Here is a 14,040-nt window from a genome sequence, read left to right as displayed (position 1 = left end):
TTCTTCCCTCACTATATCGTCCCATTCCCCTCAAGAGAGTATGAGGATTCTTCAACTCCTACTTACCTTGAGCGGCATCTTTTCCTAGTCTGTACGTTCCAATTGCCTTACCCCAGTTAACTCTTGACCTCGTGATTGGTAATCTCCTTCTTAAGCTTTTGAATTGGGTTTCATTCAATTGCGAGAAAGAAGTGTCCAAGTTCTCTTCAAATTCTTTCTCTTTTACTGCAATCGTTTTTATGACATCAGTAATATCATCCAGATCAAATGTCTCGCTAGATTTGAAGCTAACGTTACCATCTTCGTAGTAATGTACTTGAACATCTATTGAACCTTTGAGTTTATTGAAATTTGAGTCGAAGATGTATTCAGATCTCCAGTGCCCATTCCAGAAATTCGAGGGATTGTACTTCATGCTAACAATTGAGAGAACAATCTTATTGCTTTCCTCTGGAATTGGATAAATCGATGTGGTCAAATATCCAGGAAAGTTCTTTTCAGCATACTTTTGTAAATTTTTGAGCAGATCTTCCTGCACCTGATTCAATTGAGTAGACTGAAAAGGTTGGATATCGAAGCCTTCCCTATTTAAGTGATCCACATTGAAGGATATAGAAGAGGCGGGATCAAAAAATTTCGAACCCTCCCTATTATACCTTGAAAGAACCACTGATTTCCCGTCGACTTCTATGGGAATCAAATTTTTTATATTGTACTGTTCAATTGCATCCAATACAGTCTCTTTGGAGTTTTCTCCTGCAATGGTAATTAAATCTTCATACACTTGTTTGATTTCACCACTAGGTGTATCTGAAATGATTTGCGATATGATTGACTCGAATTGAGAGTCAGACATAACGAGCGGAGTATCGGTTAACTGAACTTATATTACACGAAGGTCTAATAGAGATTCTACTGTTTTCTTTGTAAAGGGGTTGTGAAACGGTTCAAGGTCAGTTTTCCCATGTCGCGCGCCTGGGTATGAAGTACGCTTTTTCATTAGTAGTGAGTGAGAAAGTGAATACACAATTTAAATAATAGGTATATGTTAACATATAATCCGACTCAATATTCTGTACGCGATGTATATGATGGAGCTTGAAATAGTGTATGAGTTTGAGCGTAATTCGCCCCATATTGAGGCGGTTGGGGAAGCTGTGCTTGAGGCATGGGATATAGATCTTGCTGCCTTGTTTGCTGCATCTGTTGAAGTGTATTATTACCATTTTCCGATGGTTGTGTTTGATAAGAATGGTGCTCCTGTACACGCGCATCGAATGGCTGACTCTGAGCCATTGGAATGGGAGACGTGTACGCGTTTGTTGCGCGATCTAGTAACTGGTTGTATGTTACTTCAGCATTAGCTAAGACCTGGCGCAGTGACACCAAGTCCTCTCTCTTACGTGCATATTTACCGATCATTTTTGCGACCTCTGGTCGTAATGGCGTAACTGATCCATATAAATCGTTTATTGCTGGATTTTGAGTTGGGTCACCAAGATTTTCATTATTTCCGCTTTTGGCACTTTTCAGCGTAAAGTATAATTGGTCAACGTTGGCCTTTTGTCCCATTATTTTGTTTTCCTTTTCTATTTCCATCCGCAATTCTTGTGGTGATTGTTCTTCTATTGGCATAACATAATTCAATGGAAATATCCCCACTTTCCCTCTTAATGTGCCCCTCCACCAATCCCTATAAACCTGCTCCAATACAATTATCACATCACCCTTACTAAATGATAGCTCATCTGGCTCTGTACCTGATAAATCATACATAGCTCTTACTTTTTTAACTAAGGCAGGAGCCGCAAGGCCTTCCACCTGCCCTTGTTGCCTTGCTGCATTTTGCTGCCTTGGTTCGTCTTGTTGCTGCTGTTGTGCAGCTGGTGAATGTTGCGTGTTTTTCTGATTTTCAAACTCGACTAGCGATAACTTTAAAGCCTCTTCAAGCTCTTTCTCCTCTTTTTGCTTGGAATCTAGTGTCATCTCTTTTTTGGAAGGAACGCTTGGTTGTTGATCATTCAGCAGCATAGGATAGCTTTTCGTTATTTGTCTGAGCAAATCACTCATGTAACGTAAAGAGGGATCATCGTTGAATGACTGTGATAATTGCTGGACGGTCTTCACGATCTCTTTTTTCACCTCGTTATGAACTGATCTGTTCTCTATCAGTGACAATAGAAGCTTGGTGAACTTCTTAGAGTCTATCGCCTGCTTTAATCGTGACCCACAATTCTCTGCCAACGAAATGATGAGTGAAAGCGTTCTAAGTACAACATTAGCGTCCTTTTGCCCCAGCCTTTGCTCTATAACTTCGACAGCCTCTTCGCCACCATCTTCGGGGTCCTCACTAACACGGTCACAAACCTCGAGGATATATTGCCAGTTATCAGCCCTTAACTTAGCGTCCGTTGCTTTTAATATAGCTTGTCTTATACTCATTCTCCCAGTACTATTCAATTAAGCTGCTCTGCATATTATGTGACATTCATCTAAATTCATCTACATTGGCCAAGGGTCCCCCTTTCTATAACTTAAAAGATGTCCCATTTTATCTAGATCGTACGGTACGGCAAAGTATGTCTCGAAGCAAGCCTACTACTATGGGGCTAACAGTCTTGGTGATGTGCTAGCTTATGCAGTAACTACGGTACAAGTTGAAGTATTTCAGCCGAATGCCTTCTTTTCACTCTGAGGTCAGACTAGTCTACGTCGATGACGTTTGTTTTTTACAAAAACGAGGTAGATGCAGATGGAAAATTGTCTATATTGGTAGGTATGTAGAAACGCCAATTGCCAATGCACCTTTGCCTTTATGGCGTATTCCGTGGAAGCAGGTCCTGTTGTATTGTGTTATGTAGATAGTAATAGGGACAAGCTTAGTGCTAAGTGACGATTGGCGATGGCTGGGGTGAAGATTAGTAGAGAAAAAGTAAAAAAAAACAAAAAATTAAACGACAGGAGAAGAGAAATTTTGGTGGATGCGGCCGATTGCCGATTGGCTCTTGCAACTGGGATTTTTTCATTGAAAACTTGTGTTTTGCATGATATTTGAAAAAAGGAGTTGTTAGTTTTCATCACGTTAAAAACCATCACGAGAATAAATATAGATAACTTGCCTGAAATAATTACAAGTCAGAACTGCACAACAAGAAACCTATTTTTTTTCTTTTCCTCACGTAGTGATTTGGCTCATTGGAGAAAGAAGTATAAGTTAGGGGCATATCATTATATAATACTCAAGGGGCACATTGGTCATGTCATCATCGGGCAACAATTTAAGACCAATGACACCAGCTACCAAGTTGAGTGCGAAATCAAGGACAAGACGTACCTCATCTGTGGGGAAAATTGATCTTGGCGATACTGTTCCTGGTATTGGCACCATGTCAGAGACCAGGGCCGCGCGGGCTGCATCCAATCAACGGATGAAGGCATTGGCATCGGCATCAAAGAATGATATGGATCTACTACAGAAGTTTTGGTTAACGTACCGAGAGATGAGTTATCGCCATGCTTGGGTCACTCCACTAGTAGTGTTAGCCACTGTCTACGGTGCCTATTTTTCATCGGGCAACAGAACTAAGACGAATCCACTGAATATGTTTGTTACTATCTCTTATCAAATTGGTGATAGTAATATGTATGGGAAGGGTATTAAAGATCTATACTTTGTCTTTTTCTACATGATCTTCTTCACCTTTTTGAGGGAGTTCTTAATGGATATAGCAATCAGGCCTCTCACGAAATGGTTGAATGTCACTTCTCCTCACAGAGTAAAAAGAATGATGGAACAGGTCTATGCAATTATCTACTATGGAGTTTCAGGCCCTGCTGGTCTTTACATTATGTATAATAGCGACTTATGGTTTTTTGAAACTGCGCCAATGTACAGAACATATCCAGATTTGACCAACAGTTTCGATTTTAAACTGTTTTATTTGTGTCAAGCCGCATTTTGGGCCCAACAAGCCTGTGTTCTCGTATTACAATTAGAGAAGCCAAGGAAGGATTATAAAGAACTGGTTTTCCATCATATTGTCACGTTACTTTTGATTTGGTCTTCTTATGCTTTCCATTTCACAAAGATCGGACTTCTGATATATATTACTATGGATGTCTCCGATTTTTTCCTCTCTTTGTCCAAGACCCTAAATTATTTGGACTCACCAGTAGTTCCCCCAGTTTTTTTCACTTTCATTGCCGTTTGGATATATTTGCGTCACTATATCAACATATGTATCCTTTGGTCGGTTCTTACCGAGTTCCGTACTGAAGGCAGCTATGTTTTAAATTTTGCTACCCAGCAATACAAATGTTGGATTTCACTGCCTATTGTTTTCGTACTCATTCTTGCATTGCAATTGGTCAACATATATTGGCTGTTATTGATTTTCAGGATCTTGTACAGATTACTATGGAAGGGAATCCAAAAAGATGAGAGAAGCGAAACTGAATCTGATGAATCTGACGATGAAAAAGATGACCTAAAAGCGGAGAAACAGAATTGAAAAATACACATATTGAATGGATTGATTTTTATCCTCGCAATTTTTACAAGCATACCTATAAGCACAGCTAAACAAATATATGGACATAGATATATTTATGTTTACATAATAACCAATAGAAAATTATTTTAAACAAATGGAACCTGCCAATAGCGTTTAAAGTCAGACTGGAAGTTCATATGTGAATATTGTTGTCGTGACATACAAGTGTATATACAAGATTTTTGAACTAATTATTTGAGTTTCATTCAGTACCAACGACTTTCCGAATACGATTACGCAATCCGGTTTCACCAGCTTTGGCTAAGACACTCAACAGAAGATTAACTGAGCGTAAAGAATCATCATTACCAGGAATTGGATACGTTACAATTGATGGCTCTGAATCCGTATCAATTATACCAATCGTAGGAATCCTAGCTTGCATTGCTTCTTTTAAAGCATTTCTATTCTCTGTGGGATTCAGGACGACCAAAAGGTCTGGCTTAACAATACTAGAGTTTTCATCGGGTGACAGTACTCTGCCAGTCGGACGGTCTGCAAAATCAACTTCATGTCTCTCCCAAACACCTGAAATCTCCGTCGAATTGGTTAAAGTGCCAGGTATCCATCTAGTTGATATGTAAAAGCCGTGAGTTTTTTTTGCTGCTTCCTCTAGCGCCCTTTTCTGTCCGTCTCTAGTTCCTAAAAATAAGATAATACCGCCCCTTTCGGCAATGCCTTCAACAACTTTTGCAGCTCTTTTCAAATAGGATAATGTCTTGTTCAAATCAATGATATGGATCCCTTTGTACTCACCATACACAAATGATTGTGTAGAAGGTCTCCATAATGAGGTTGATTGACCCAAATGAACCCCTGCCGCTAGCAATTTTTGAATAGACATTTTATCAGCTGTAGGTGGATTATGCACATCCCGATGGGGGAAATATACTTTCTCTATGTTTGCGCCTAGTCTAGCAGTATGTTTGGCATGTTTCATTTGACGTAAGAAAAGTTCTTGAGGTGTATAAGGTTTATCCCTCGCAGATGGCACTAAGTAAGGATATCTTCTATTTTGAGTCGCTGCTGCAGAAATAAATTTATGGGATAAATCTTGAGCGTCATCCTCCGCATTTATCAGTTTGTTCAATTGAGAATACTTCTTGAGAAAATCAGCCAGCTCTTCATCTAATTGCTTTTCCTTTGCAGTTAAGTTTTGTTTCAACTGTGACTCAAAGGTGCTGTATTCATCTTTGTACAGCTGAGAAATTGAATTCAATTGCTCAACAACTTGATCGTTAAATTGTTTCTGGCGTAGTGAGAAAACTTCATCCTCTGGTGCCTTTTCGGGATCTTCAATGTTGGCTTTCAAACCGCTTTCAACAGTCTCAGGCTCAATCCTATTATCCGCCCTACTGGTTGTTGATTGAAACCGTCCCAACAGCTTTCTCGCTGAGAGTCGTGAATATGTAATGCCTCTATAAAAAATGATTGCACTCATAACAGAGGGGATTATGACTCGTGAAGTTTGGTAACTCGGCAATACGATATCTCGAATATTTCTTTCTATTTTAATGGATTTTCAGCTTTACTAAAATTTTCTTTTCCATACTGAAAACGAGGAAGTCCTTAAGCAGGCCGCACAAAACGATCTGAACTTTTCGCCCAAGCTTTAAATATAGGTTAGGCGATCATGGCAAATGGCCATTTCAACGCAGATTTTTGGTACGTTGAATTTTACTGAGAATGCCAGCTCACATTTTGTTCGAATCTTATAATTCAGCTCTTGCCCAGTTAACTATCATTTTTGTTTTATTGTAGAAGTGTCTCAACGCGATGTAGTGGATGTGTAATAGCTTCAAAATGACAGGCAACAGACTCTGTTGGTCGCCATTCACTCCTCAATTGTAGAGGCAAGAGCAGAAGTGCATGTGATAGATGGCTATCGTGAGCTGCAAACCCAGCAAATGACTACATCAAACTGTGGCAACTAGGTGCCTGAGACGGGCGAATGTGAAGCGTACAATTCATGAAGCAGATAGACAAACGTTGAAAAGAGTTTCTCCTTGTAGTAATGATATCTTTAGCTCTACGGACCTTCCGCACTACATCTTTACGTCTCAAGAATCTCAATACACCTCGGCGGCTAATCAGATAGCAAGAATGGCCCTTTATATCAATGCTGTCATCCGACTTTGCGCTCACAAAAGCAAGATCGAATAGTTATGATACCCCCCCCTATTTATTCCTATCGATATGAATGTGTTTGTATGTGCCCTATAGAGGGACGAGAAAAAACTAGTACAAAAGAACCGTCACCATACAACATCCCTGTGCTTTCATCAGAAGAACTCTTCAGAACTCAAAATGTAATTCAGAAAGTAAAAATGCATGAACTGTGGGCACCTATTACGTGGGTTATGGCGACATGACCAGGAAAATCATGAAAAGCCCGATTCATGCTCCAAAACGGTAATCACTACTCAATCCATGAACTTTTCTTAGAATACTAGCCTAGTAAGATCCTCTTCAGCAGATAGTACTCTATGGGCTCGAGCCGTTTCAATGCATACTGAACAACGGTATTGAAGCAGAATTTCTCAGAAGACACTCACCACCAATGACTGTAACAAATATTGAAAGTACTGATTTTTCAGCAGCCACTGCCATGTTTGAAGAAATAACATACCCAAGTGTTTGACAGAACATAGATGAAGCAGTGTATGTTGACTCTTTCTTGTCTGTTGCGAATAGTTTAATAAAATACATATTATGGCGACGAGACAACGCGTTGGAGCCCTTCCTTCTTAAGTGAAGAAAACAAACGAGGTGAGTACTTCCTTATTATTCCTATTGCCCTGTCGGTATAGTTGATGCTCTTTGGATGTCTATCGAGTATGTACTGGCTTCTCTGCTGGAACCGAAGAAATCCAATGAAGATGCAGTACAAACATTCATCTTTGTTCTCGGTGACAAAGCAAGAGCTCATGTAGAAAACGGCAAGAAAACAGAATCACATCTGCTGTCATCCATCAATGCGGTGGTGAAAAGTCGAGATGCAATACATGTTTTATTTTTGAATCGCTTACAGTATTTATTCATGTATTTAATGAAATTTGAGGCGGAAGAGGACCCATCAGCTGTGAAGTACGATAGGTTTGTCGTATACGGATTAGATGCCCTCTTGAAACAGGTCGATGACGAAAATGATAAAATTAATGAAGATCAATTAAGACTCTCAAATCTAATATTCAATGCTGCTTTTCGCATAAAGCGAAAACATTCCCTCAAGGCAATCACCTTTGTACCATTTGATGACAACAGTGACTTAACAATGACCCTGCAAAGGCTTGAGCGATATTGGAGACATGTCTGTTGAATACTTCGATGGCGAATTATTTATGTAGTTTATAATTCTACATAGATATATTGTACAAGGTAAAAATGCATCAGAGGACAGAAGAGAGCATGAAAAATAGTGGATGGACAAATGTGTGCAGCGAACCTCATTTTTCCATATTAATAGATACTTTTTTCACGTCTGACGATTCAGTATCGTAGTAGGAAGCTACTTTCACTTTGAACTGAGAATCAGCAATACCAAATTGCTTGAGTATCAGTGCTTTACGGACATCAAGCTTCTCTCCCTTTTCACAGACCGTAAAAGGTGTTTCTAGTGTAATTTTACCAGCCTTAATTTTCGTCGGGATGAGAAATTTATTTCTCAAAGTAGGCTCCAAGGAGTGAACCATTGGTACGTCTTCTTCAAGAGGAATTTGTCCACCACGAGAATAAATGATACCGGCAGGGATGGTGAATGTTAGCGGAGCTCTAGAATTTGGTCTTGAGTAGTCAGATCTGCTGTATGTTTTGAAGTAATCTTCGACTGTCTGGGAGGATTCATCAGTAAATAGCAATCCAGTAACACCTGCGCAATCCTTAGCTAATAGATGAAGATTTTCCTTGTACTCGTCTTCTCTCTTGCTTCCTAATGCTTTTTCTAAAACCTTTCTCTTTCCCAAAATCAGCTTAGAACCAGCCCAGGAAGACCTAATTTCCTGCAAGACAGGAGTTCTCACATCGTCCAGGTGTAGTACCCAGACGTATCTATAGGTATCTAAAGCTTCCCTGACTTCATCAAAAATTCTTTCTTTGTTTTCTCTACCTTTCTTTTCAGTGTTTGCTAGCGTAACTAGCTTTGAACGTTTTGATCTTGGCATACTTTATATTTTTACTACGGGAGATTATGATATCCACTGAGCCGGAGGAATTATCTACTCTGTGTGTTCTGGTTTTATCCTCTCATCAAATCGAAGGCAGAGATGAGATGAGATGAGCTTGAAAATTTTTGACAATTTTCAATTCAATGTGATGAAAGGAAAAAGGGAAATGTCACAACTGACGTAGTTTCAGCTGAAAAGGTGGATAATACCGTCGTCATCTTCGGAGGGTATAAGTACCAACTTAACACTGCTTTGCTGTGGATCTTCTTGTAGTCTTTTAATTAGGACAAGTAACGTCAGAATAAGGTGAATGCCTTGAATAGACTGGTAAGATCTCTTAGTTTTTTGCAATAAGGTGTGGCAGTTGGCTTATAGATTGCACAATTATGAGCCGTGGTGACGAGAATAGCGAAACGCTGGGTAGCAGTGACTATGGAATGGATGATCATAATTCTGGGGAGGGCAGCGAGCCTTACAGCTATCACCAGGAGGAAATTATAGGGATGAGCGACAGGGATGAAGATTACGAAGACAATCATTCGGGTGGCGATTATTATGGCGAGGAAGGGAGCAATGAAGAGGAAGATCAAGGCATTTTAGTCGGCGCAGATGACGACATGGATCATGAAAGTGATGTATCTGATCGTCGAAATCGTGGCCATGATACGGACAGAAGTGGTTCCACACCATTCAGTAGAGTAAACGAAAGATTGTTTTCTGTTCAGAATCTTTTGGGGAACATGGCACAGGGATTTGAAGGTGAGAGCAATGATAATGAAGGACATATTGGTGGTGGTGGAACACATGTATTTGGAACTCGGCAAGGCCTTGGAAACTTAGCGGAGGCATTTCCGGAAATAATTTCATTAATTAACGATGGTGTGAGGAGGGGCAATAATGGTGAGCGAAATGATAGATTTTCAACCCTTGTTAATAACGTTTTAAATGCTCCAGAAGATACCTACATCGCAATGGAAAGTCTAAAAGAACTTTCCCAGCACTTACTGATGATGGATCAGTTAGTGCTAGAAAGAATGCTACCTACAGAAAAGCTTTTGAAAGGAATAATCGGCATTATTTCAGACTCAGCATTGAATGAGGAATTGGAATTGCAGCTTATGTCCTGTAGATGCCTCTACAACTTGTTTGAAATGAATCCGGACACTATAACAGCGGCGGTTGATCAGGGGCTTATTCCAAATCTTCAAGTTAAGTTACAGGAGATTAGTTATATTGATTTAGCCGAACAAATTCTGGAAACGTTAGAACTGATATCAAGAGTTCACGGTAAAGAAGTTCTGAGGTCGGGCGCATTGACAGCATGCTTACAATACCTTGACTTTTTTACAATACATGCACAAAGGAAAGCTGTTACAATAGTTTCCAATTCATGTTGTAAAGTACGAACAGACGATTTCGAGATAATTAAAGAGATATTTCCTACTTTGATACCAATTTTTGTGAATGGTTCTGACTTTTTAATTTTGGATAAAATATTAAAGGCTCTATATGGTATTTGTGAAGGTTTACGTAAAAAACCATTGTTGGAATCGCTTTTTACAATAGATGTCATGCAACGATTAGCCCAGTTGGCGTCGACTCCGGAATCCAGTTTAGAAAGCAAGGTCAGATGCTTTGATATCATTTCAGTCTTGGTGAAAGCAAGTTGCCTTCTTTCGAAGGATTTCATTGAAAACTGCAATGTTGTTGATATTTTATTAAACTGTTTCAATAGTTATTCTAAAAATTCAAAAGCAGCCCTTCATGAAACTTTAATATATGTCCCGAAGCCACTTCTACATGCAATCTCACGTACAGCCGTATTGATCTTTCCTTCAGAGAAAGAACAAATTCTTTCGATGGATAATGCTAAAAAACCGGATTTGCATTTAAACAGAAAGGGGTTTGATAAACTCATGAAGAATCTCACTCCACTATTAATTGAAATATATGTAAATACCGTCGATTTCGATGTTCGTCGCTTAGTTCTGATTGCTCTAGCTAGAATTGCAACATGTGTCGGTATTTCAGAAGCAGGTCCAATATGTGAAAGAATCATTGGTTTAGCTGGGTCCACCTTGGCCCAGAGTGATTCTCTTTTGGACAAGGAAAAAGATCAAATAATGGTCTCGAGCACTTTGTTCGTTGGTGTATTATCTTTACTTGATATCTTGGCTGCGAGGTTTTCATCTAGTGTATTAACTCCGCTCAAAAGAGAGGGCATCTTCAATCTAGTAAAGAGCTTGAAACGTATGCTCCTAGAACGGAAGAATGAAGGTACAATTACCATTTTCGCTCAGGATTCTGATATTGAGAGGTCTCCAACCACTGAGAGTGAAGAATTTTTTGAAGAGGAGGAAGACGACGAAGACGACGAAGACGATGATGATGATGATGATGATGATGATGATGATGATGATGGTGATGACGAATATGATATGCAGTTTAGCACAATGGATATACCAACAGAAATCAAGCCAAACAACATCAAATTTGAAGTGTTGCGATACATGCCCCAAGACTTCATATATTGGAAAATTCTAGAACTTAGCGACCGACTGCTTACGACATTTGACGTAGATGAAGGTGTCGTGAGCGAGGAGTTACGTGATATCGAGAAATTAGTTGAGTATTTGCTTCATATCGAATGGAAGGAGAACAATCAGCAGAGCTGGAGAGAGCTTTGGGTCCGGATAAGAAATTGTATTTTCAAGGCAGGATTTGAAATATCTAGCTTCGAATTTATTTCAACCGGACTGGCAGCTGCGCTTGCTGCGACCATCAGAAAGTTTGGGATCATTGGCTCAATACCAAGGCGAGCATTTTTGGAAGTGTTTCGGGATGATGATGCTAAACGGCTTGTGCTTATTTTGCAATCAACATTAACTAGACTTGAATCATTTCGCGTCACAGAATGTGGCCTGCAGGGAAGCGAAGAAAGGGTGGCTTCTCTGGGCAAGCATGTAAAAATTAAGCTTGTTTATGATGAAGATTCTGATATTGACCAAATTGGGCAAACCTTATCAGGATCAACGATCCACATTCACTGTATTGCATCTTTTAAAACTCTGAACGAGTTCTTAAAGCACAGAATGGCACAGGCAAGGTTCTTGAGCTCAGTAATGCCAAGCTTGACATCAACTGAACCTGGTTCCTCAAATAATAATGGCTTAGAAGAAGTCCGAAACTGGGTCTTTGAATTCTCTACCGAGCAGGAAACGCTCAAACTAAATGATACAATCTTTTATGGTTTATTTAGAGCATACAAAGCATCTGGGAAAGATCTTAATACGTTATGGCATGAGCCACAGGTCATCAAATTTAAGAAAGTTAATGAAACTGTCGCGCAAGTTGAGTCTTTGATGGCACTATATGACCATGAACTTGACGATAAGAACGAAATCTTGAAGCCGGCAGATGATATCTTCACACTTTTGAAATTTTTGAGAATCAAGGAGCTTCCAAGTGACATCTTTATCAACTCAAAGTTAAGTGCCAAGTTGTCGAGACAGTTAGAAGAGCCCCTGGTTGTAGCAAGCGGGCTTCTGCCTCATTGGACTCTGCAGCTTACAAAGAGGTACTATTTTCTGTTTCCTTTTGATACCAGGTTATTTTTTCTGCAATGTACGTCTTTTGGTTACGGTAGATTAATTCAACTTTGGAGGAATAAGACTGGGACTGTGAAAGATTCGCATGGTGATGATTCTCTACAGAAACTGGGCAGGATAACAAGACACAAGTTGCGCATATCTAGAAGCTCGATGTTTTTAAGCGGTCTGAAAATCCTGGATAAATATGGATCAAGTCCCAGCGTCTTAGAAATTGAATATCAAGATGAAGTTGGGACCGGTTTGGGGCCTACATTGGAATTCTATGCGTCTGTGTCGAGAGAGTTTACCAAAAAAAACTTGCAAATATGGCGTTATGATCGATACGCGCATCAAGACGCCGATTATGTGGCTACCCCTTTGTTTCCTGCACCACTTGACCCGAAGGAAGACAACGAAAAAGTTCTTGAACTGTTCCTTCATTTAGGGACATTTGTGGCTAGGTCCATGTTAGACAACAGAATCTTGGATTTCAACTTCAATAGGGTTTTCTTCGAGTTAACTCACAGAAGATGCAGAAGTAGAAACAATATGAAGTTTCATGAAGATCTCGAAGATAATTTATTTTTATTGTCTCTTGTGGACGGCCATTTGGCTAAGTCCTTGAAATTCCTCTATGACCACAGAGACAGTGAGGTTGATTTGGAACAGCTAACACTTTTTTTCACTTTGCCAGGCTACGATATAGATTTGATAGAGAATGGATCAAGCATACAAGTCACCAATCAAAACGTTGAAAACTATATCACCCTTGTGATTGATTTTGTCCTGGCAAGTGGTATCAAAGAACAACTGGACCGTTTTATCGATGGGTTTTCCAAGGTGTTTCCCTATACTTCTTTACTGTTACTGGATCCAGATGAGCTAGTTGGCTTATATGGTAATTTCCAAGAGGACTGGTCCTCTGCGACGCTATACGCAACCATCAATGCAGATCATGGGTACACTATGGACTCACCTTCCATTCACGAGTTGGTATCTATCATGGGATCTTTTTCCATACAAGAAAGACGTCTTTTCTTACAGTTTTTGACGGGTTCACCAAAGCTTCCAATAGGTGGATTCAAGAGCCTCAAACCCAAACTGACGGTAGTTTTGAAGCATCCCGACGACAATTTAACTGCAGACGCATATCTCCCAAGTGTTATGACCTGTGCAAACTACTTCAAATTACCAAAGTACAGTGATCGGAACATGATGCGGTCCAGGATCGTTCAGGCAATGAACGAAGGAATGGGACCTTTTCTGTTATCCTGATTTCATTTCTCTTTCTTTTTTATGCAACTACATATATTATATTGGATGCAGTCACATTCCTTTCCTAAAACTCTGTGCAGCTAAATATTAAACATCTAGACCTCGCTTTGAGATATGGTACTTCGAACCTTCTCAAAGGCGTCTTCTACGGAAAAATTTTAGCATATTGAACGTTCATCCCAGGAAATATCTTCAGACGAGCCATTTTCACACAAACTATGTAAACAACTGCCTCTGTACTGAAATTTGTGCAGAATAATAAGGCTGGGAAGATAAACAAACGTGAAAGTTTATGAGACAATTCGACCTGAACATATAGTCATTCATATTGTACTGAAAAGCTTTTTTTCCCAGATTATCGATTTTTTTTTTTTAAAAATTCTTGTTTGTTGCCGATCAGAAGAAATCATAAACTTTCAGATCAAAAAACCTTTTCAAGAGGCAATTGAATAAACATAC

The 14,040-nt window shown here is 39.5% G+C and overlaps 7 protein-coding genes across 7 annotated transcripts; 3 read left to right on the top strand and 4 right to left on the bottom strand.

Annotated features, from left to right (window-relative positions):
- Nucleotides 1-58: 58 nt before the first annotated feature.
- CAP1 (Cap1p) lies at nt 59-856 on the bottom strand (the record flags this gene model as incomplete). Its single annotated transcript, XM_037288492.1, has 1 exon — nt 59-856. The coding sequence occupies one exon, from the start codon at nt 854-856 to the stop codon at nt 59-61; it is 798 nt and encodes a 265-aa protein (XP_037144387.1).
- Nucleotides 857-1,065: 209 nt separating this feature from the next.
- On the bottom strand, nt 1,066-2,442 carry HSE1 (ESCRT-0 subunit protein HSE1; the record flags this gene model as incomplete). Its single annotated transcript, XM_037288491.1, has 1 exon — nt 1,066-2,442. One exon carries the CDS (start codon nt 2,440-2,442, stop codon nt 1,066-1,068), a length of 1,377 nt encoding a protein of 458 aa, XP_037144386.1.
- An 815-nt stretch (nt 2,443-3,257) lies between these two features.
- Nucleotides 3,258-4,511, top strand: HG535_0D03650 (TLC domain-containing protein; the record flags this gene model as incomplete). The annotated part of the gene is made up of 1 exon (XM_037288490.1): nt 3,258-4,511. One exon carries the CDS (start codon nt 3,258-3,260, stop codon nt 4,509-4,511), a length of 1,254 nt encoding a protein of 417 aa, XP_037144385.1.
- A 244-nt stretch (nt 4,512-4,755) lies between these two features.
- Nucleotides 4,756-5,994, bottom strand: MRP4 (mitochondrial 37S ribosomal protein uS2m; the record flags this gene model as incomplete). The annotated part of the gene is made up of 1 exon (XM_037288489.1): nt 4,756-5,994. One exon carries the CDS (start codon nt 5,992-5,994, stop codon nt 4,756-4,758), a length of 1,239 nt encoding a protein of 412 aa, XP_037144384.1.
- A 1,383-nt stretch (nt 5,995-7,377) lies between these two features.
- Nucleotides 7,378-7,872, top strand: SHU1 (Shu1p; the record flags this gene model as incomplete). The annotated part of the gene is made up of 1 exon (XM_037288488.1): nt 7,378-7,872. One exon carries the CDS (start codon nt 7,378-7,380, stop codon nt 7,870-7,872), a length of 495 nt encoding a protein of 164 aa, XP_037144383.1.
- A 127-nt stretch (nt 7,873-7,999) lies between these two features.
- MRT4 (ribosome assembly factor MRT4) lies at nt 8,000-8,713 on the bottom strand (the record flags this gene model as incomplete). Its single annotated transcript, XM_037288487.1, has 1 exon — nt 8,000-8,713. One exon carries the CDS (start codon nt 8,711-8,713, stop codon nt 8,000-8,002), a length of 714 nt encoding a protein of 237 aa, XP_037144382.1.
- A 389-nt stretch (nt 8,714-9,102) lies between these two features.
- On the top strand, nt 9,103-13,581 carry UFD4 (putative ubiquitin-protein ligase UFD4; the record flags this gene model as incomplete). The annotated part of the gene is made up of 1 exon (XM_037288486.1): nt 9,103-13,581. One exon carries the CDS (start codon nt 9,103-9,105, stop codon nt 13,579-13,581), a length of 4,479 nt encoding a protein of 1,492 aa, XP_037144381.1.
- Between the last annotated feature and the right edge of the window lie 459 nt (nt 13,582-14,040).

This window comes from Zygotorulaspora mrakii, chromosome 4, assembly GCF_013402915.1.
Source record: "Zygotorulaspora mrakii chromosome 4, complete sequence".
Classification (NCBI taxonomy): domain Eukaryota; kingdom Fungi; phylum Ascomycota; class Saccharomycetes; order Saccharomycetales; family Saccharomycetaceae; genus Zygotorulaspora; species Zygotorulaspora mrakii.
This window is presented reverse-complemented; position numbering and strand designations above follow the sequence as displayed.